Consider the following 24,186-nt stretch of genomic DNA (forward strand, 5'->3'; position numbering starts at 1 on the left):
CAAGGTTATCTAAAGCCTTTCAACTAAACATTCTACAGCCTTTAAAAGAGCTGTTTCACTAAGTCTGTAATGACATGGAAAATTTTAGATAATGCTAAGTGGAAAAGAGGCACAGGATGGTGTGTGTGAAAAAAATTATGTGTGTGGTATGATCTCAACCAGTTAAAAATGTATGGCAAAAGGGCTGGAAGTAAACACACACACACACACACACACACACAAAGTCAACAGGGTTCACCCCAGGGTGATTAAATAACAGTGCAGTGCTTTTTACTTTCTTTTATATTTTTTCTGCTTCCCAGTGTCTCTACAAACCAACTACTACTTTTGTAATGAGAAAAAAATAAAATTTTAAGAAAATAAGGTACACTAACGTTAACTAGAAAGGATGGTCTACCTCTCCACATTATTGACTTATTTCCATAAGGTCTGATTTGATATGCGACACCTCCTAACTAGAAATCACATGGAGCTTTTATTAGTGGGTCATTATACTTCCTCTTCCAAGTCATTAGTAAGGATGTTAAGAATATCAGATGTAAAATGAGTCAGCTGATGATTAACTTGAAGTAAAGGGTGGTGATAAATGGCAGGCAATAATTGGAAATGATTTTATATCATCTACTTAGTCAAATAAAGTACCAAGGTATTGTATCATGTTTTCAAAGTTAAAAAAAATACATTTCCTGCTCTTCTAATTAAACCCATGAATTCCTATTCACATGTATGAAAGGAACTGAAAAAAAAAAGTGAGTTTACTTTGTAACTTTTTCACGTATGATCAAAGACAATACTTCTAGATTCCTCATTTCCCAGCATTTGAAGAAGTACTGATTGAAAGGGTAGAATTTATTTGCATGGGGTCCATGGCTTTATTGTTCTGTTTTCTAGTGGTTCTCCGGTCCTTCACAAAGACAAACCCTTTTTATTTATTTTAATTTTTTAAAAACCTCTTGCTAAACACAAACCAAAGTAATGATTACAGTTTCTCAAATGGGAGAAAAAAACAAATGTGATGAAAACCAGGCCCCCCCAATTTTGAGGTTTCATTTTTTTTCTTCCTGCTTTTAAAACTACTTAAGTGTATCATAATCTTAAAATCACATAGATTTCACAGTTATTTTCCTTTCTCAGCTATTTGACAACCATTTACACTTAATGTGAACATACTTTGATTTTGCGCCTTTTTTTTTTTTTTAAAGGGGAACTGAGTTGAGGGCGTGGATTGATTGATTCAATGCAATTTTAAGAGGAATATTTTGGTGGAATGATTTCTGGTTTGCTGGAGAAAAAGTTCAGTTCAGCTTTGTGCTGGGCGATCAGGCATATTCATTCACTCACTCAAAGTTACAAGTCTCTTTAGTAGCAAATCTCAGGTACAGAAGGAGTTCTCTTAAGGCTCAAAATTCTCTCTAGGGTGCATGATGAGTTTTAGGCAAATTAGATCCTCACTAAATGAAGGAATGCTACATCTTCCATTACTCATTTTGCATGTTCTCATTTTCCTGTCCTAAAATATTTCCCCATTCTCTTCTCCTTTCTCTGTAACACACACAAAATAGAGAGGAAGAAAACCCTCATTTGGAAAACAAAACAAAACAAAACATGAAATCACCTATTTTAATCATGGGCTTTCTTAAATGGCACTTTTTATAGTTCTATGTTATTTTTTTTAAAGGTACGTTTTGTTTGTTTTACAGAGGTAGGGGGCAGAGAATGTGCACAGTAAAATCTCCCAGCTGATGTATTTTCTGGCCTTGAGAAATTCTTGTCCTTTTCTATGACAATGGAGAACGTTCTTTTCAGTGCTTTCCACTTCTGAGGTCCTGAGAGCAGCAGTTCCTCTCTGTGCCTTCCACAAAGTCCCGCTACAGGCTCCGTGCAGGGAAAACAACATAGATTCACAAAACACAGTGACAAAGGAGGACAAAGAGCAAGCATGGAACTTCTGGAGTTTCTAACCTATTCCCTAACTCCCGAGTTACTACACTTAATTTATTTCAGAGAGATGTTATCTATCTATCCAATTCTATGAGGACTTTCAGGAAAAGATTTCCACATCCTCTTTGCCATAAACGAGGAAGACTTTATCAGGCCTCAGTATTGGCCACTTCCCCCTTATTCCTAACCTGACCACCATGCCTCAGGTTATAGAGGGCTCCCCCTTTTCAGCCACCGGGGGACCAGAGAATAAGCAACCCTCAAATCCCACGTAATTCTTCACTTCCTCCCAAACACCATTTATTTATTTTCTTTTTTTCTTTATCTCCCAAACTCCATTTAGCCTTCTCTCTTTGCAATGATGACCACAGCTCCCAATTTCTAGTTTCTTGACCATTTCCATTCACTCCAGTGACTGCCTTCAGTCACTGCCTCTCTGGATACCCCAGTCTCTTTCTAGTCATTGAGTTTCATGACGAGATGATCAACCCACATTAGAATCTTCATTTCATATAGACTTTCTAGACTCAAGTCAGGGATGGGCTACATGCAAGCATATTGCTCCATGGCCCCATAAAATCATTTCTTAGCACTTGGCAACAGCGATCCCTCTCCTGACCTGGCTGTATCTCTTTTGGCCTCACTAATTTTGTCCAGGCCTCTTTTCATGTCTTATTTGGACACTTTTTTGCTCTCCTGCCTACTGACCTATGACTGAAGGCTCTAGTTGGGAAAACCTGGAGTTGTTTGAACTCGGGCAGTGCACACAAAAATTACACCAAAATGTTACAGATCCTATCCCCTTCCTGGGAAGCACAATAAGGTCACCCATCCATCCCGCTCACCTCTATACTGCAAAGAGATGGTGTGACGTGTCTTGCCCGGGCACATTACTTATATGTGTGGGCACAGAGTTACCAGCTTTGTAACATTTCAGCCTCTTTCAAATAAAAAAACAACAATAGCTGTATTCCCGTCAACGGAAAAAAATTAGGATTCTAAATTACGAGCAAGTCGACTTTCTCAGTTTCTAACAACGTGTGAATGTGGAGGGTACTAGGGTTTGAAGCAAAGGAGCTCTATCTGAAATGAGACACACGGGACACATAACATGGGCAGCTCTCTCGGTGCAGCAACCGCACAAGGCTAGCACTGTAGGGGTTGGGGAGGGCAAGTCGGGACTACTTCAGGATTAAACGTCTTGATACTTTACATCATTACTTCTCTTATCCACTTCCTTAATAGTCTAGAAAAGGTACTCAAGAACTCTTGGAAAAAGTGCTTCTGGTACAGAGAGAAAATGAAAAACCCAACTACGAAATCAAAATAAAAAGAACAGACTGAACAGATGCTACCAAAACAAATGGAGCAAAACATATTAAAATCGCTGGTGGGTGAAAATGCTTAGCAAGTGAAAGAAGAAAAAAGAAAATGAGGCAGTAAATTCATCTTTACCACTTCTAACTTCCTCATCTTAAACGGGCAAACAGAAATACAGCTTCTAAGTGACAGAGACCCCAAATACCTGCCTTTAGTTGTCCAAACATTGCCTCCTCTATTCCTAAAGGTTCAAGTGTAAGTTTAATTGAGGTGACACTCCTGAGTCAGGGGCCATCCATGAAGTGGCTTGACGATGGCCTTTTGATGAAGAAGCAGCTTTTAAGGCAATTCCCGCTCACTCTTAATTTGTCAATTGTTCATTTTATAGCCCAGGTTGAGGGAAAGAAAGAGAAAGCTCCATCAGAGGTATAAGTAGGGGTTACTGTGCCTCTGCTTGCATTTGCTTCAAGAGGGTTTTTGGGCGCACATCTGTGTGGGAGCTGGCCGCCACCTTTAAAAGCCTGCATTGAGAATAGGCTGTCATCTCATCCTTTCTAAATGGCCTCTGATGCCACAGAAAAGTACAAAACAGGTTGCTGACTAACAAACTTCGTGATCTAAATTCTCTAAATGTAAGAAAAGGTGCATCATCGTGCAAAGTGAGCTGGGCAGTTTATTTGAAAGTTGCCAGTTTGGGGATGCCCGAGTGGCTCAGTCGGTCGAGCGCCCGACTCTTGGTGTTGGCGCAGGTCGTGATTTCGGAGCTGTGGGAGGAACCCCACATCAGGCTCTGCACTCAGCATGGACTCTGCCTGAGGTTCTTTCCCCTCCCTCTCCCTTTCACTCTGCTCCTACCCCAACTCGAGGGTGAGCGCATGCATGCTCTCTCTCAAATAAATAAATAAATAGATAGATAGATACAATCTTAACAAAAATAAAGTTTCCCGTTTTTATAGAGCACTCAACTTAAACCATCCCACTGAAATTCAGTTGTCTAGACTATCATTTTACAGGTAGTGAGAATATCAGCAAAAAAAGACCAGTGAGGCACATATGCCTGATCTTTTTAACGGCCACACAGAGATTTATAAAACCTTGACTTTCAGGAATGCAAAGCATCCACAAACTTCAAGATTATAAATATTATGAAACAGCTATTAATATAAGTAAAGAAGAAAAGAGAGCCACAATGAAAGACTTGTAGATACTTTTTTCCACCCCACTGAAAAAATATCAATTGAATCAAATGAATGATTCGGTGAATGTGCAAAAGAAAGGACTTTCACTTCCTATCCCCAAAGAATCCTAGCACAGAAGGTAAGAACAGAAAAAGTCAATCATAAAACTGGCTTTCCCTACTTTGCAGGATAAATGAGGTACTATCATTTTGAATTAATGATAGTACAAAAAAGAAATTCATCTTTTCACAGAAGAACTATTTTGAATCCACTCTCCGTAATATTTTGGGGGGTGGGGTGAAGAGAAGCAGTCCTGGTCACCATGAAACCCAGAAAGCAAGCAACCACCTGGGTTCCCGGCTCCTCTTTTCTTTAGGGACTCGGGAACAGGGGGCCTAGTCCTTCCCTCAAGCCATCTGCCACCTCTTGGGACTATGTATCTGACATGCTAGTTCACGGGGCTTTTCAGACAGAGGACATTTTCCTCAACTCATTATTCTACGATGAGAAGAATGGTATCTTTTTCTTTTTGTGATAGGCAACATGAACATACATTAAACACCAATTCCAACAGCGATGAGCTACCACTTCACACCCATTAGGGTGGCTATTACAAAACACACAAACAGAGAATGACAAGTGCTGGTAAGGATGTGGAGAAACTGGAACCCCCAGGCATTGCCGGTAGGAATGCAAAATGGCACAGGTGCTGTGGAGAACAGTAAGGCAGCTTCACAAAAATTAAAAATAGAATTACATATGATCCAGTAACTCTACTTCTGGGAATATACCCAAAAGAATTGAGAGCCAGGACTCACATATGTATCAGTAGGCCAGTACTCATTCACAGTAGCCAAAATGCAGAAACACCCTAAATGTCTATAAGTGGAAGAATGGATCAACAAATTGTGATATAGCCATACAGTGGAATATTATTCAGCCTTAAAAAGGAAGGAAACTCCGACACCTGCTACAACGTAGATGAACCTCGAAGACATTATGCTAGGTAAAGTAAGGCAGGCACAAAAGGTTAAGTATCTTATGACTCCACTTATAAGAGCTACCCAGCAGAGTCCAATTCACAGAGACAGAAAGCTGAAAGGTAGTTGCTAGGAGGAGGGGAGAATGAGAAGTTAGTGTTGTAATGGGTACATTGTTTCATTGTGAGAAGACGAAAAAGCTCTGGGTTCTGGAGATGGATGGTGATGACGGTTACACATTAACATGAACATATTTAATGCCATTGGTTATACACTTAATAATGGATAAATGGTTTTATGTATATTTTACTGTGATAAAAACATTCTACATTTCTTTCTTTAAAAAGATTTTATTTATTTATTTGACACACACACAGAGAGAGAGAGCACAAGCAGGGGGAGCAGCAGGCAGAGGGTGAGGGAGAAGCAGACTCCCCACTGAGCAAAGAGTGTCATGTGGGGCCTGATCCCAGGACCTTGAGATCATGACCTGAGCTGAAGGCAGATGCTTAACCGACTGAGCCACCCAAGCACCCCCAAACATTCTCCATTTCTATAGGCATACAAAGAAAGCTTTTATGGGGATTTCCACTGGGAATTAAAGCTGAGTGTATGAGACTAAGAAAGTCTTAACTTCTGTTCTGTTGGAATTTTTTTACCATGTACTTAGGTTATTTTCATTACAAACAAAACCAGCCAGAATTAGGTCAGCCTTTAACCTGGAAATTCCTCTCTTAAAAATTGAGCCCGAAAAAATAATCAGGGCAGACACAGTGATGCATATATAAGAATGCCATTTTTAATATTAAAAATGTGGAGGCAACCTAAATAGTTATTACAGGAGGATCGGTTCAATAAATGGTGGCACGCCTGTACAAGGGATGACCGTGTGCTTGTCTGAAAGAAAAGGGGGGTCCATTATATGTTAAGTTCCAAAATCAGGTAACATTTAATATGACCTCAGGGGTATACTGCACGGGCACTACCGTTGTGATAAAAGTCTGGAAGGATACATATTAAATGGTTGTTTCTGGATAAGAGGATTAAGGGCAATTTATTCATATTCTTTAACTTTGAGTTTTTATTATTGTAATAATTATTGCAAAGAACTCCTGTAATCAGAGAAGTAACAGGGCTATTTCCATTTTGAGAAGCAAATAAGCAAAGGATTGGGGGAGGCATTCAATAATGCAAATTAGTAGTTCGGACGTCACAAAACTTTTAAGGGTCCCAGGGGTTTCCCTGTCTGTGTCATCTCCAGGCCCTAGCCTGAGGGAGCCAGAGAGGCTCCGGAGCCAAGTACCATTGCTGAGCCTTTTCTGTAGGTCACGTTTTACAATCAACATACTTTCACTCCTTTCTCAGGCACCAGCTGAATTTTGCACGTAAATATCTAATTGTCATGTCTACTTTTCAGAACTCAGAACAATGCTATCTGGCAATAATAATAATAAGCAGCAAATTTAAGATAGCTTTCAACAAGAAAATTCTCTCAATCCATCACAGATGAGTATATTTTTTATTTTAGCCAGCTGCTGTCTGCACTCACGTCCTTCTAGACAAGCTACAGACGCCATTAAAAAACTTTTCAAGAAGTTCTCCTACTCTTAAAGTAATGTGTTAAAACAATGTGTTTCCTTTTGTCATGTTACCTTCCTTTTCATGTAATTCTGAAGACATTACAAGTTAAAGCCAATAGAAAAAGGCACAAAGAGACATGTTTTATAGATATCATCCACTCTCCCCCTTATGATTTTTTTAACAAGAGACAGGAATATGGAAGACATATGACGCATTGCAAGCCTTACTTATCCTGTGCTTTATTTAGGGAATTTTATTTTCTGTTTGGAAAATGACAGACTTCTGCTTTTAGGTAGATAAATATGAACAAGTCACAGAGAGAAACAAAACCACTTATCACTAGCAAACTTTTAGAAAAGTCAAATAATTGAGTGTTTTTATTCGACTGTGTATATATAAGCAAATGAATATAAATGCTCAGTCCTACACAATTAGCCAAACATCTTTACCTCTATAAATTAAAAAACAACAACAACAACAACAAAAAACCAGCTCAGCAGCACCCAGGAGTCACTACTCACAGCTTCTCCACTCACCAGGAAAACTCCCAATGTCCATGCCTCCCAAGAGTGAAATGCCCGCAGCTGGCCCACTCTGCGAGGACACACTCTTCTCTCCTAAGTTAACCTGAAGAGCAAGCTGGATTTGTTTACTGCACAAACATCTGTAATTGCTAAAGCTCTCGGTGGCATGGTGTAACAGTTACTGCTTGTGCAAATTGCCCATCTAAATGACTCTCTGCAGTGTGAGCACATGAAAACCCAAGACACAGAGAAATTGAAAACATCTGTAAAAATCAATGGCCGGATTGACCAAAGGGGTGGGGGGATTAAAACAGCTACAGAGTTCCAGTGCAGCATCTGACTTGAGAAAAGACTCCTCCGCACTATAGGTTCTTCCTTACAATATCCACAGCTCCCCCCACTCCAGCCCCAGGGGGATCCTGGCCGGCAGACACTTCTTGGAACCCACCAGGGCAAATCCATTACAAGCCTTGTTAGAAAACCCGCGCAGACAAGATGCAAGATTAAGGGGACTTACTACATCTCGAAAAGCAAAGAAAGAAATACCTCTTCTCCCATCATGCAGTCAGCCTCCTTTCTTCAGTTTGAAAAGGTCCCAGAACTACCCTGGGACCCTCCCACTTCCTTCCAACAGCCAAAGGCACAGAGCCTGAAGGACCCAGCCTAACCCTGAGTCATACTTGGGACCAAATGAGCACTAGGGAGAACAAAGCTCGCATTTGTTTACGGTTCAGGAAGCCAGGGCCGATTCAAGGCTTGGGTGGCTTTGCGAGAAGTCCTCCCTCGCTGCAGGAACGTAGCTGTCTCCCGGGGACCCACAGGTGCGACCATTCAGACAAGGAACACACTGAAGGAGTGTTTATTTGGCAGGACCCAGCGGCCACTTCTGTTTAAAAACACCAGAGAGAAAATAAAAAGCCCACTATCTCTCAGCAGATAATCTGATGGGGAGTGACAGAGAGCTAGAATATGGGCATTTCTATGTGAAATGTCCATGGTAAAAAATACCCGTATTTTAAAGATGTGAAATTAGTGGTAATACACAGAAATTACTCATTAAAAGAAAAAGAAGAAGGAAGAGGAGAAAAAGAAAAAAACCTAAGAAGGGAAAAACAGCCGTGGCTTTACAGAAACATTCACCCTAGGAAAACTCCAGCAAAACTGTTGCCAGCCATGTCAGTGGCAGTATCCTCACAGACTGGAATAAAATGTTTAATTAGCAATCTTGTTTTGGCCCCAAATGAGATACCATTTTAATCACCACTTCCATGGATTTAGAGCCCAGTGGTTAAGAGATCAAAACTCTAGAGCCAGCGTGTCTGAGATCAAAAATCCCAGCTGGACCTCTTCCCAGGGGTGTGATTTTGAGCAACTCATTTAACCTCCATTCACCTCAGTTTCCTTTTCTATAAAATGGGGATAAAAGCACCAATCTATAGGGTTGTCTGCAAGATTAAATAGGTAATATGTTGAGTGCTTAATAAAGTAGCTGGTACAAAGTAAGCACCCTAGTAGCCACTATCTCAAACTCAGGGCAACATCAACAAGGCAGGGTGCCAAGTTAAGAGTACCCTCACCTTACCACACTTCTCATGTGCTCAGACTCCAAGGGCCCGTTTCACTTCCCTATGAGGAATTTTTGAATTTTTTTAATTGTACTAATTTAAAAGCCATTTATTCAATATTTAGTAACTGCCTGTGGTACTGGGGGTTTTGAATGAGATGCTATCGCAGTGCTTAAGAAATATGTAATCTGCTTGGGTAAATAAGACATAGGTCTGTTGATATATCACACAAGGAAACAAACGTGGGAGATGTCAGCAGGATGCAAATGGCAAGGTGGTGCGGGCGGGAGGGAATTAACATCTGGAATTTAGGGGGCAGATAAAAAAATCACCTTATCAAAAATTAATTATCAAAACTTAATTAGTACAGCGAGGATAGACAAATTGCCGGCACAGAATTCCCACTAATCTATGATGATACTCGTCCCTCAAGGAGGAGAGCGGAACCCCCAACTCAAGTATAAGGTACACAGTGTGATTCAACTCTTTAGGAAGAGTTGAATCTAGGGGTGCCTGGGTGGCTCAGCCGGTGAAGCGTGTGCCTTCAGCTCAGGTCGTGATCCCAGGGTGCTGGGATCCAGCCCCATGGCAGGCCCCTTGCTCAGCGGGGAGCCTGCTTCTCCCTCTCTTCCCTGCTCATGCTCTCTGTTGCTATCTCTGTCACTATCTCTGACTCTCTCTCTCCCAAATAAATAAATAAAATCTTTTTTAAAAAGTTGAATCTAGAGAAGGGAAAAAACCAGAACAACCTACAGTGAAGAAACCTGATAAACATGACCTCAGTCGGGTGACCAAAGTCAACAACAGTGAGAAGTCACGTTGACAGGATGTGCCCCGATACGACGTGATGAGAATGGCAAGTCCCCACTGTGATCTCCCTCCCTAAATCCACCACTTTGGTCTAAGCATGAGACAAATGTCAGACAAATGCTAATTTAAGGGCATTCTGAAAATTTTCTTGAAATGGCCAAGATTATCAAAAACATGGCAAATCTGAGAAAAGGTCAGAGTGAAGAGGGGCCTGAGGAGATGTCCTGTAATGGGGTGTCCTAGATGGGATCCTGGAACAGAGAAGGGACATCAAGAAAAACTTAAGGAAATCTGACTAAAGGATGGAACTGGGTTAATAATCATGTCTTAGTACTGGTTCATTAATTGTGACAAATATACCATATTAACAGGAGATGTTAAGAACAGAATTCTCTGAAAATTCTGTGGGAATTCTCTGTATTATCTTTACAACTATTCTACAAATCTAAAACTATTCTGAAATTAAAAGGTTTTTTAAAAGATCTTACTTGTTTATTTATTTGAGAGACAGAGAGAGAGCGCGCAAGAGAGAGAGCACAAGCAGGAGGAGCAGCAGGCAGAGGGAGAAGCAGGGAGCCCAATGCGGGGCTCGATCCCAGGACCCCGGGATCACGACCTGAGCTGAAGACAGACGCTTAATTGACTGAGCCCCCCCAGGCGTCCCTAAAATTAAAGTTTATTAAAAGGCAAATTAGGCACATAAGCTGGCTGCACATACATGCTACATAAATAAATGTGTATGTGTCAGTTAGAGACGCATGACAACATTCATGAATATATCTACAGAAATGAATTTAACAATGCCTTCCCAACTTCACCTATTTATTATCTCTCCATCCTTAGCCTATCTCGCAACAAAGACAGCTGAATGCCGACCTAGCCGTTTGCTTCCCATAATAACAAAAGAGTTTTCTTTGAAAGGAAACTTGGCTCTTCTATCAGTTCTGCTGCCAACCCAGGCTACAGCGGCCCAGCTCGAAGAGTGTACATGAGGTGGGCCCATCTGCCCCTTTCCAAGAGCTACTAGAAGTTCCTGGGGCCTGGCCAATTAGTCATCAACCACGGAGCCCCGGGGCTGGCAACTCTCCCAGCTACTTCCTCCCCATCTCCAGTTCACGTTGCTGGGCACTTCCCCAGTTATCTCTAAAGTGCCGATCTGATCATGCCACTCCCAAGCGGAACTCCTCCGCTAACTGGCCAGGTCACCCAAAAGAAGTACAGCTTGTGTAAAGCAGCTGGCAGAGCCCTGGGGGAACAGGGCCCACCTCCCCTCCAGCCCCTTACTTCCTCCTCCACCACCGGGACCACATCCCCTGCACTCCTGCCAAACACAGCCCTTCTGCATAACCACGCTCTCTCTTTGTCTGTGCACTCGCTGCCAGGACCGCGAAAGCCCATTTATCTTGTAATACTTTGTTTAAATCTCACTTTGCTTGAGAAGAGCTCCTGATACCCCATCTCGTCATTCGGGACCTCTAGGAGAGGTAGTAGCTCCTTCCCGCATTCTCTTTGATGCTTTGGATGTACCTCTGCTAGTCCCTTTCCCCTGCATCACAGTGACTTTTATACCTGCCCACTTTTCTCCCACGCATACATACTGCAAAGCACTAAATGAGAGGCCTGTACGTGACAGCTGATTCAAGGCGTGATGCAGGGGAGGAGGTGTTAACTCCATTGCAGTGAACTACACCAGACCCACCTCATCCCAAATAAATATACTGCCAGGTAAAAAAAAAATACGTATGTATCATGCTCATACAGAATCTAGACATGCCACCTAGCCAACTCCTTTACAAATGGATTGAGCTCATTTATTATCTAGAAATTTGCAGAGCTGCCAATGAAGATCCATAAAAGGCATTCAATAAAGTCTCAGTAAGTGAATGAATGAGCAAATTAATAGACAAACGAGAGAGTGAATCTGTAGCCAGACCACAAGCAGACCCCAAACATAATGAGTCTTCCTTTATGATTTCAGTTGGATTAGGACAAAACATTATATTTGTGTCCAGTCCACAAATATTTATTGAGGGCTCAGTACAGTTTAACAAGGGTTTTCAAGGAGTTATAAATAGGAATATGATGGCAAGGTCCAAAATCATGGCACTTACTTTCTAATGGCTAATATTTAAGACATGATGTTGTCAAACAAACAGCTATCCAGACATAGCAAAATTCAATTCTCCTCCTGTGAGTTTGAATTTTTCTATAAGAAAAAGTTAAAGAAATGATCCTGGAAACCGCACTGCTATTTACAGGCACTCCTTCTGTTCTAATAACCAGAAGGGCAGCAATAATAACTATGAAAATTAATCAAGTGATGATTATAAGCCACGCACTTTTCTACCCTTTTTTTTTTTGTGTTACTCATTCCTCGTGACAACCATATGGAACACGTCCCATTGGTATTCTAATTTTACAGATGAGGAATCTAAAGTACTGAGTGCTTAAGTGGTCTGTCCCTGGAAGAGTCAGAGGTGGGATGTGAACCCAGGCAATCTGGCCTGCATGCTTTATAACCACTACACTCTTAAAAACACAAATTTAAGGCCTTCCACGAATGCGATCCTTGGTCATATTCTGGCTGCAATTAAACATTTCTTAGAAAATAACTACTAAGCTGAGTGTTTTAGAAAGTCTGTGTCAAGCATATGTAGAACAGTAAACAACATCTAACATGTCAAAGAGTAGTCCTGTAACACTGTGTCTTGTTCCCTTTTCCTACTAACACCCCTGTCCTTACTTCTCCTAGATAAGGAAACTTAACAGAGACACTTTGGGGAAAGAGAACACAGAAAACAAAGTCTGAAAACCCCAGACCATTCACCTAGGCAACCAGTGGGCATCTTAACACCATCTACTCATTAAAACCCATGGATTTTCCAACTGCTCAAGAGATGTCACATAATCTTATCATTCAACCAAAAGGAGGGTCATCCAATACTATAGGTCTCAGGAAGTCATAACAAAGTTTTCACCGAGTTGGGTTTCATTAGTCAAAGAAGACACCTTTAGCTCCTGAAGATCCCCAGAGCTTATTTCTAGTCTTCAAAGGATTAGAGACATAACTCTCTCATTTTTAATGAATGAAGATCATCACTTTAACTGTTTACAGTTTTTAATTGTACTTAAGTATACAGCTTGATGAATTTTTACTAAATGGATAAAAAGACTGCTTATGTACGAAAATAGTAAAATTTCTCTTACTGCAATTTGGTTGATTAAAAAAATGATTAGTAGCTCATTTATATACAATTTTAACTAACACTCTCTGTTACAAGTGAAAGCTACAATGTTGATATCATAAAGGCATTAATTTGGGTGAAAAATGAGATCTAAGATGATTAGAGTTGAAGAGACTGTCAACAACATTGGGTTGTGGGATATGGTCGTAAATGAAGAAAGAAAACAGGATCACTGTAAGAGGGAGACATCAGAAGTCACAAATGGTAATCAGCTAAGACAGAAAGACCATGGGAAAGGAGCTTCTTGGAGAATTTCTTTGTGGGGAATCCAGTAAGCAACCAATGTAACAAACCTGAACATGGAATAAGCTGGCATCAACTACTGGGTATTTATCCCAAAGATAGTAGTGGAAAGAAGGGCCATCTGTACCCCAATGTTCATAGCAGCAATGGACACAGTTGCCAAACTGAGGGAAGAGCCAAAACGTCCTTCAACAGATGAGCGGATAAAGAAGATATGGTCCATATATACAATGGAGTATTATGCCTCCATCAGAAAGGATGAATACCCAACTTTTGTATCAACATGGATGGAACTGGAGGAGATTATGCTGAGTGAAATAAGTCAAGTAGAAAGACTCAATTATCATATGGTTTCACTTACTCGTGGAGCATAAGGAATAACACAGAGGACATTGGGAGACGGAGAGAAGTGAGTTGGGGGAAATCGGAGGGCGAGATGAACCGTGAGAGACTGTGGACTCTGAGAAACAAACTGAGGGTTTTGGAGGGGAGAGGGGTGGGGTGATGAGTGAGTCTGGTGGTGGGTATTAAGGAGGGCACGTATTGCATAGAGCACTGGGTGTGGTGCATAAACAATGAAACTTGGAACACTGAAAAAATAAAATTAAATTTTACAAAAAAGAGAGGAAAAAAAGCCAAGATTATTCTACAAAAGGCCTGTCAGGTTAGGTCCTGGAGATTCTCCTGGGTATCTGTCATTTACCCACCCATGTATAATACCTGCCATTCCCTTCCCTAAGTGTTTGGTCAGAGTGATCATCTGAGTGACTCATGAAAACGGAAGGAGTTTACAAAAAGATGGGACTAGGCTGGGGTCACAGGGAAGCAGCCTGATGAGGAAATTACCTCCTGGGTCCACAGGTGAAGGACAGAAGGTACCAGCTGTATTCATGAGAATAAGGTCCTGTCCAGATTGCCTTCTTGCTTATAGCCTTCCAACCCAGTCTCTAGGCTGATGACTTCAAACCTAAGTGTACAGTTCTCTCTCAGTCACCAGACTTACTTATCTAAGAGCCTGCTGGATGCCTCCACTTGATGGTTCCACAAGTACCTAAGAAATCCAGCTAGTCTAAGATAACCCATGACCTCTCTCCTCCCCAGATATCTCTCTTCTCCAGCAGTCTCTAACCAGGGAATGATACTACCACCCAGGTGCTGAAGCCAGTTGCCCAAAGCATCATCTTCAAGTTCTTCCTCTCCTTTATCCTCCACATACTATCAAATTTCTTCATTCTACCTTCAAAGCATCTCCCCAAACCATCTAGGACAACACTTCAAAGCTGTCAGCGAGAAAAACTATCTCTTCTCTTGATGTTCCCTGCCATGCAAAAGGGATCCCAAATGGACACTTTCTGGACACACCTGGACACTCCTGGAACTCTCTGCTCCCTTACTCACTTTCCTCTGGGAGAATGAAATGACTTCTTCTATAAGCGAATTTCAGAAAAATAAAGGCATGTTCAGCTCAACTCTTCTCTTTTCTCCTCTTCGAAGTTAGCCTCTGTTCGTCCCCCAAGGGTTAGGCCCTTCTATCTCACATGGGTCTGCTTTACTATAATGTTGCTGAGAGTGGGTGAGTGGATCTGTCTAATTCTGGGATCAGCTGGCGGGCCCATTTGGCTCTCACACTCATCTATATCTTTCAACTTTGCCTTCATCAATAACAACATTGCTATATAACATAGGTAGAGAAAGGTGCACAAATCTTAAGTGTACAACTCTGAGGAAATTTCACAAAATGAAATAAGATCTACATACAGAGAGGAAATATACCATGTTCATGGATTGGAAAGGTATCAATTCTTCTCAAACATATCTATAGAGTCAATGCAACCCCAATCAAAATCCCAAAGGTTTTGTTTGTTTGTTTGTTTGTTTGTTTTTTGGTGGGGGGAGATGACAAGCTGACTCTAAAATTTATACGGAAATACAAGGGGTCAAGAATAGCCCAGGAAATCTTGAAGAAGAGGAACAAAGATTGAGAACTTAAATTGCCAGGTATCAAGACTGACTATAAAGCTACAGTAATTGAGGTAGTATAGAATAAGTGCAAGGACAAATATAGACCAACACAACAGAGCCCAGAAACAGACTAACACATACATAGCCACTTAAATTATGACAAATGTGATAAAGGCTGTGCAGTGCAGAAAGGATGATCTTTTCAATAAGCAGTGCTGGATGAAATGGATATCCATACTGAAAACAAGAAGCAAAAGTATTATTTTGATTCCCCATCCACTGACTCATCTTATTAACTGATTTAGAACCTAGACTGTAGGGGCAGTGGGGAGCTTACTGGGAGAGCCAACATAAGTTTCTGTTAACCTCTCTCCTCAATTTTAGTCACCCTGTCTTCTGTAATCCACTCCTCCCACTGTAAACTGGAATACTTTCTCTAAACCACCTACCTGACTGTACCACTCTCTTGTTGAAAATAGCTCCCCACTGATAGCTCCTCACTGCCTTTAAGATCAAGTCCAAACTCCTTAACAAGTCACCAGGCCTTTCCTGATCTAGGCCCTGCTCCTTCTCTATTCTCATCTTTCCCCACTCCCTGCTAAAGCCTTGACACATGTTCTGTGCTATTTTAATTTCCCTTCAAGACATGTTGCTCTTCTCACCTTGATAACTCTATGCTCCTTGGCTTAATGAATATCTACTGGACACCATGGTTCTCAGCCTAAACATGACTTCTTGTGGGCCTAAGAGCATTACTTCCTACAGGAAGTCTAAACATTACTTACTGGAGGAAGGAGGTACACATACTCATACAGGAGCACCCATTCTCCAGTGTCCCTCACAACTCATCACTTCCTATTATGCCCAAGGGCTCCTACAGCTCAGCACTGTTCTCAAAGTGATCTCAACTTGTGGCATGTCCCACACTGTATTATTACGGCTTATTTATTTTTCTGCAGCTCCCTGAGAGCAGTGACCCAGTCTTACTTACCACTGTGTCCCCAGTGCTGAACACAGAGTCAGTACTCAATAAATACTAGTTGAAATGAGTTACATTTATAATTTCAGAGTATTTTCTGTTATATAACATTTTTTAAAAGTCTGACGAGGTGGGACAGGTATACAGAGTATTCCCATTTTACATATGGCCTCACTGAGGTTAAATGATTTTGTCAGGGCCAGCGAGCTAGGACAAGGGTACCATCCCCTTCTAATCTTTTTTTTTAATAATTTTTTTAAAATTTTATTCATTTATTTGACAGAGAGAAAGACCACAAGGAGGCAGAGAGGCAGGCAGAGAGAGAAGGAGAAGCAGGCTCCCCGCCGAGCAGAGAGCCTGATACGGGGCTCGACCCCAGGACCCTGAGACCATGACCTGAGCCGAAGGCAGAGGTTTAACCCACTGAGCCATCCAGGTACCCCCATCCCCTTCTAATCTTATGATATTCAACTTGGTTCATCTTTAGACACACTGTATTTTCTATTATTTTAATACAACACATACTTAACTCTGGGCTTAGTTTAAATGTTATATTTTTTCCCAAGGTTCTTCTTTATTTCTTTAACCTTTTATCAAGGGAACTTTACAATATATATAAAAAAGAGAGTACGGGGTGCTGATCCCATATGTATGCACCATTCAGTTTCGATAATTATCAACTCATGACCAATCGTTTCCTTTGTGCCCTACACACTTTTCCATCTTTCAAATTACTGGAAGCAAAATCCCAGACATTAAATAATTTCATCTGTAAGTATTTCAATTAAATGGTGCATCAAACAAATCACTCACAGTGATAAAAAGGACTCATAAACGGGGTCCTTCCTTACAGCTCAGTAAATTGAGAGGCAAGACTACTCACTATGTCCCTATTGTGGGGGTCGGGGAGAGTTATATAGTATCTGTACTGATATAATTACCAGCATTTAGTCACTCGGTTTAGGCTGGTATGGATTAGAGCACAGGGAAAACAAGCACAGAATTTTCTAGTGACAGAAAAAAGTGGATCCCAAAACTTCCCAACTTGAATGAAAAATATAATAGGCTTGCAGTTGTTAAAAATTACCAGCTTCCCTTTTTTTTTTTTTTCCTACACCCAAGTTATCAAACAAGCCATCTCGGATGGCCAACTGCCCCGCCTACGTAGAAGACCACCTGGGTCTCACCTAACAAATACTGTCACATGAGATCCAATTTGTGCTTCCGCAAAATCAAACCTGCGTGCCCAATTCTTAAAAGAAGCTTCCTTCCACAAACATAAATCCTGGACACAAAACCATCTCAACAGTGACGAGAACCAGGTTGTGCACTAGTAAAACATTCGCACTCATCTGCTCTCGTTCCGTAAATCTATGCCACCATCCGTAGTGCCAACGACAGGGGTGGAGATGTTTCAAGCCCTCTTAGATGCTGTAAAAAAAATTGTCCACAGCCAGTAAAGCAAGGTGGGCAGTTGACATTTTCCCCAGAGGCTTCACAATGAAGAGCAGGTTAAGACTGTTGCCAGCACATGGTTTCCTTCTGCAAACAAATCATGAATCAAGATGCACACACATGCACATGCACATATATATTACTCTGATGACATTAACGTGTCACGTCTCTAAGACCAATACAGTAAATCTCTGCTTCACAAAAACACAGCGAACCACACAGCCACTATATTTCCAACTATATAACTGTTACATTCTCCCATCCAGTCCCCTCATTTTATAGAGGTCTGTAATGTCGGGAGTGCTATGTTGATACAGTTTTGATAGTACCCGTACATCTAATACTTACTGAACACCTAACCTACTGTGTGCTGCCCGTGTTCTAAGCGCAGAGCACAGATCAGGGAATAAAATAAATGATGATCACGATAAAATGACTATTACGTTAGAAAGGGTTGCAGGCTAAGGAAACCAAGCACAAGTGAGCAGGACAGGCCAAGAAGGCAGGTTTTAGAATGAGTGCACCAGGGCAGGGCTCCCTGAAAAGGTCAAGTCTGAGCAAAGACTTCTCTCTGGGGAGAAGAGGCAGAAGAGACAGGCAGCCAGTAGGCAGGTGGAGCAGGTGTCTACCCAGAGGTACCCAGAGGGAAGCACTGTGAGAAAGGGCCCCAGGTGGGAGAGTGCTTGGCATGTTTAGGGGAGAGTGAGGGGCTGGGACAGAGTAAGAAAGGGGAGAAGGTGAGGGGGAAGGCCGGGTAGTAAAGGAGCCTAGTCACTTTGGCCTGAGGGCCCGGGGAAGGCCTTTCACTCTGGTTCTCAGGGGAGCCTCTGCAGGGACACGAGCAGAGGAGCGCCATGACTGGACTTGGGCGTTCGAAGGATCACCCTGGCTTCACTGTGGAGATGAGACTCTAGGGGGAAGGGGAGAAGCAGGAAACCCTATTAGGAGGCCAGTGAGTCATGGTGAGAGAGCAGGGGACCATCAAAGGGGAGGGGGTTAGCGAGTGTCAGACGTTCAGGGGCAGTGGAGCTGATGGAGTCACCTGACGGGTGGGGCGTGGATTGTGAGAGAAGGAGAAGTCAGGGAAAACCCCAAGGCTTTAGTCCTGCTGTGCAGGAGCGGGAGTGGCATTGCCTTCCCCGAGATGGGGAAGGCTGTGGGCAGAGTGGTTCGAGGGGAATGGGGAGGAGTTCAGGGTTGGGCAAGCTAGTAAGAATTTAAGATTGTCAGGTGGAGATGTGCAAGTCAGCAGCTGGGCACGCGGCTCTGGGGTTCGCAGAAGCGGGCTGAGATCCAAGCTCGGGGGTGTTACATGTGACGCTACCCAATTTACTATTGTGCTTAAAACAAATATTCATAGCAATAGGCAAAAGTCACACACACAGCACGCACACACACACACGCGAGCGCACGCACACACACATGATGTCCTACGCAGAGAAGAATCTAAGACCAAGAATCATAAAGCAAATAAAAGGCATTAACTGCTTGTTGATTGAGTCAATGGTCACATTCATTTCAACCAGTTGAGTAAAATGAAGAAGAACTACATCCATTGTTTCTTCCCAAGATGGGGACTTGTTCTTTTGTAAATATTTACAGGAATCTGAAAGCAATCATGTGATGGAGAAATGGGTTCGCAAGCTGGGATACCAACTAGATAGCTTTCAGATCTTGAGAGGTATCATAGGCTGCTTACTGAAAGAAACAAAGCTGGCTCAGATAAGCTGCAGTGAAAGGAAAATGCAAATGGAACATTCTTTCACGTCTAAGTCTCTGCCTCTTCCTGCCTTTTCCATCTCTAGGGGTCTGAAGTGTCCCAAAGTTTCCTTTCCAGATTCTAATGCATGATGACACCAGGCAAGGTTGCTGGGGGCTGGGGGAAAGAGGCAGCTAGAAGTTCTACAGCTGTGGAAGGTGATGCAACTTTTAAAAAATTCATCTCACCTGAAAAATGAAAAACATGTAAAAACCACTGATAAACCTGCATTAGAGATGCTGCTGATGCCCAATCCCCTGAGCCTACTGGCACAAACATCAAAAGTTTTGGCACTAAATCAAATTAACAACCATTCCTTAAGCACAGCACGGGTGTAGCTTAATACAATCTGGAAAATTCCACAGTATTTCTCAAGTCCTAAGTGAAGCTATGGGGCTCAGAAGTGTACCACAGTAGATGTCACTGACAGCCACAAGCTCGATGGCTCTGGGTGTGTTGCTGTAGCAACCGCGTACTCAGCAGCAACACACTGTCTGCCTCTCGCAACCCAGAACCAGAGAGGTAGAAGAAAACAGCCAGCTTCCTGATGGTAGCGAGGCAGGGAGTCACAGCACGGCCCATCTCCATCCTACACACATGCGGGAGACTTCCTTTCAGCAGTCTAAAAATCATTCCCACCTAACTCCTAGAGAAAAAACCCACACAACTCCTTTGGTCTAGTGCAGAACCAGTCAACACAACCAGGCATGAAGCACTAAAGAAACGGACAAGGAGAAGTAATAGATCGGTCTGTGCTCGAAAGTGTCATCGTCATGTGTTTAGCTGGGTCCAGGCATGAGGGCCTTTTCGGGGGGGGGGGGTCCGTGGTGGAGGGGAATGGAGAAGTGCAGGACCATTTGAAAAGTCATACCGAGACTCATTCCATGGAGAGGTCAGTAAGAAGAGTAGACGCAAACTAGAGCATGAGACTTTCCAGAAACACAGAAGGAGAGCCTCAAAGGGGAGAAGGCAAACAGCTAGCCTGTGAGGATGCCGACACCCCAGAAGAGGAACAAGAAGTCTCAGATGCCCTACACAGGACTTTTGGGTACTCCACACTGTGTTGAAATAAAACAGAAACTGTCGAACCTACCTTCTCCACCGGTAGAAAGTCATTCTCTACTTCAATCGACCTTGGTCTTAGTTTTATTGGTTTGTCTTTGAATATATCTCCAAAGCCCACTCCCTTAACTTTCTTCGGCTGGATTGCTGCAGTTGCGACTGTCCCGTTGGCACCTTCGGATTTGGTACTGCTTGAGTCACCCCCGTCACTCTCGGAGCCTGTGGTTTCCCTTAAACCTGTCAAGAGTGGGGGCGGGGAGAGAAAGAGCTCAGAAATCAGCCATAGCCGTGAAGCGCCTCACAGCCAGCCGGGAACCACCTCTAAAAGTGTTACTGGGCACAGGGCAACCTGCACTGGGGCTTTCCATTTCATGTGTTGAATACATTGCGTTTGGGTGGCTCTGAGTTTTATTTGATTTCCCCACCGCCAGCCTTTAATTTAAAGAAGTGAGTCAAGATTCTTAAAAAAAAAAAAAAAATCTAATTTCAAAGCAGATCTCTGTGTAAGTGTGACATTTCACCACTCTTTAACCGGAGCCGGATTCTGATACAAACTTGTTTTGCCACAGTCTGTGTGCGGCAACAACCCTTCCCACCCTGTCCTCGCCTCCCCGCCCCGCCCGTACCTCATACTGTACCTCCAATCTCTATGACTCAATCTCTATGACTCCAATCTCTATGGCAATTAGCAATTAGCAATGAAAGTAACATTTCCTAAAGGGAAACTGTAAAGCTAAAAGCCATTTAAACAAATTAGCAATTAAAGAAACCACACAAAATTATGACTGCCAAAGAATTAAATCTCTTTGGATGGCTTCACAAGGAATAAATGCATGCAGACATGTTTCTCTAGGAAAGCATTAAACCAAACTTGACACTGAGACGCTTTCACTGGCGAGATGACTGTGTTTGTTAAAGAGGGAAAGGAAGCTGCTCTCGGAGGCCAGCTCTTCTTTCCTCCTTCAATGCCATCATTTCACCAAAGGTGAATCCCTTTCCAAAGAAGAATACTGGGGACATGACACCCTTCCTTTGACTTCTTGTGGCATGTGTTGGAAGTCACCAAATAGTTATCAGTAAGACAGCATGAACACTTACCTCCCAGATTCTTTTTTCCCCAGGCTCTGCCCACAATCATGCTCCTAAAAGGAAGAGCCTATTTGTTTCTAGTTAATTTCCGGGTATACACTCTTACTTTGAAAGTCAGTGCATTAGTCAGGCCATCGAAGGGCAGGATTCAGAGGATATCTTAGGGAAAACTAGTTTGCCATTCAATCTGTTTCTAAAGCCTCTAGATGTGTAGTAGGATAGCTCCTGAACATTTACTGTATATCCCCTGATGACAACGATGTCCTCGATGAAAGCACATCATCGAGCACATTTTGTTCCGTATTAGCCAATCATGCACTACCTTTCTATCCAGAAGGTGGGTTCCTAGTACATAAGAACAATACACCAAATAATTGCTCACATAAAATGTTTTTAAATGTCGAAGTCATTCAAATAAAGAAGTCTCAGGGCAGGAAGGAACTGTTAAATGAAAACAGATAAAATATTGAAAGGTCATTATAAATTGCTAACAAGTTTCAAAATCAAATCCTTAAAATTAAAATAATGGCTGTGTTTGTTGCTGCTGCTGTTTTCAATAAAATGGTATTTATAGGCCAAAAAGGAAGGGGGGAGGAGGAAGATCCCCGGTATACATTTTAATTAAGTAAAGAACGGCATTTGTGAGCAAGAACAGAGGACAGAGCAATGAGGAGAGGCCTGCAGCAGTGGGGTCGGCTGCAATTTCTAGGACCGGATTTGAGTGTGCAAACATGGAGAACCCCCCGGATTAGCTATCCATTCGTGTGTTTATTTGTTCATTGTTTTTGGAAATATCCCTGCTGGAGATATAATTTTGGAGTCTAAATATTGTGTCATTTCCCCTTTAACATGTTCTCATTTTGCCGTATGGATTCTTTCTATGTGATAAATGCCTCGTATATTCTTTTCTGGGTTGGAAAGCACCATTTGAGGGTGGAAAAAAGGAAGAGTTAGTGGAAAGAAACCATCAGCGTCCTGCCCTCCCCACCACCACCACCAGCAGCAGCAGCAGCAGAAGGAGGCAGTGCAAATGGATTAGGGCAAGTGTGCATCAGTTCTTCAGAGAGAGCAATTTGAAGGAGTCCTCTATCATTCTTCATTAGTCAGAACCATAATGTTTTCAACCACTGCCATTCTGATTTCACTGAGCTTCTGGTTTCAGGGATTTGCTGCCTTCCGGGCTCCTCTTAATGACTTTCTGTTAATCACTGTGAGAAATGCTCTTCGCACTACACGGGGAGAGGGGGCAGTCATTCAGTCACATAAGCATGGACTGGGAAGGAAACACGCGGCAGATTTTTCTTCCAGACATTCTGGCAGCCTGCTTCTATCACTTTTAAGTATGCAAATTATATAGCTGAATATCTGGGTTGGTGAAATAACTCAAAATCTAGTTCCTTCCCTTTGGAGGGAAAGAAAGGTGACATTTCATGTCAACTGGGTGCTGCAGCTCTTAGCTACTGGTGTGCATCACACACGCTTTCCCGTAAACTGTCCCCATGTCATGCTCAGAATGCTAAGTGACACCCACAGGCAGTACAGCGCAGAGCGTTGTCTGTGGTCTGGGGCCAGGTCATGAAGGGGTTGTGACCGGTACAAAAGCGTGCACGCTTGGAAACGCATAGAGCACTGGGCTCCGGTATGACTTCAGACAGGTGGCCAGGGGACTCATCTAGGTGACCAGGGGACAGACCAGTCCTGGCCTGTCAAACGCCCGTGGTGAGATGCAGACGGCACACGGCATGCGTAGTAAAGTCACGTACAGCAAGACCAGCTCTCCGTCCATGGGGGGGACGGAAATAAAAACAAGCTTCACCACAAGCAGTGTGAGAAGCATGGCTCTGGCGTTCACATCTGAACCTCCTCTTCCACTACTTCTGCAGACACAGGGTGTGTGCCTACATGTGTCTGCATACCACGGAGGAGGCTTTGCCTTCCAGGTGACAAAAGAACAAAGCCTCAAGCTTTCTCCGTTCCATGGCTGGCCAAATGACATCATAAATTACACTTGTGTGTAATTTACCATAATATTCCAGCACGGATCAATTCAGATCTGTGAGCCATTTTTGTTGATTTGAAATTTAGAACTCACGTGTCTAGTGTTATTCAGTGGCAGGAACCATTCTAAGAGCTTCACGAAACTCATTCATTAATCCCATTCATGTCCTTACCCCTCAACTTTTGGCAGCTTTATCTCACAACACAAAAGGCTATACGTGGGTCCTGCCAAAAGAAGTCTGTCGTGCGGTGACTAGCAGAATGAGCAGAGCAGAACGCCATTGCTGGCCTGGGCTTTCATGCCACATTCTTATTTCTTTGAACAACACAAGGAAGAAATGGTTTATTGGCTTCTCATGAGCCACTCAGGAAAAGCAGTAACCAGGAGAGGTTGACGTCTCCCCGGGAAGCCATCTTACGCCACCCCAGAAGCCCAGAGATACCGGTACAAGGACGTATGCCATGACAAATGCTACCGGTCCCTTCTCCGCACGC

The 24,186-nt window shown here is 42.7% G+C and overlaps 1 protein-coding gene across 7 annotated transcripts in view; it reads right to left on the bottom strand.

Moving 5' to 3' along the window:
- Positions 1 to 24,186, bottom strand: part of SH3KBP1 (SH3 domain containing kinase binding protein 1) — a 337,564-nt gene that overhangs the window by 111,834 nt on the left and 201,544 nt on the right. For 6 of the 7 annotated variants that reach the window (XM_032331651.1, XM_032331653.1, XM_032331647.1 and 3 more), the window contains one exon: positions 20,636 to 20,841. In XM_032331651.1, coding sequence (XP_032187542.1) covers positions 20,636 to 20,841 — 206 coding nt within the window. Of the gene's footprint in view, positions 1 to 8,070; positions 8,164 to 20,635; positions 20,842 to 24,186 lie in introns of those variants that run through there. The other variant, XM_032331654.1, reaches the window with a different exon arrangement.

Source organism: Mustela erminea, chromosome X (assembly GCF_009829155.1).
Source record: "Mustela erminea isolate mMusErm1 chromosome X, mMusErm1.Pri, whole genome shotgun sequence".
In the NCBI taxonomy this organism is placed as follows: Eukaryota; Metazoa; Chordata; class Mammalia; order Carnivora; family Mustelidae; genus Mustela; species Mustela erminea.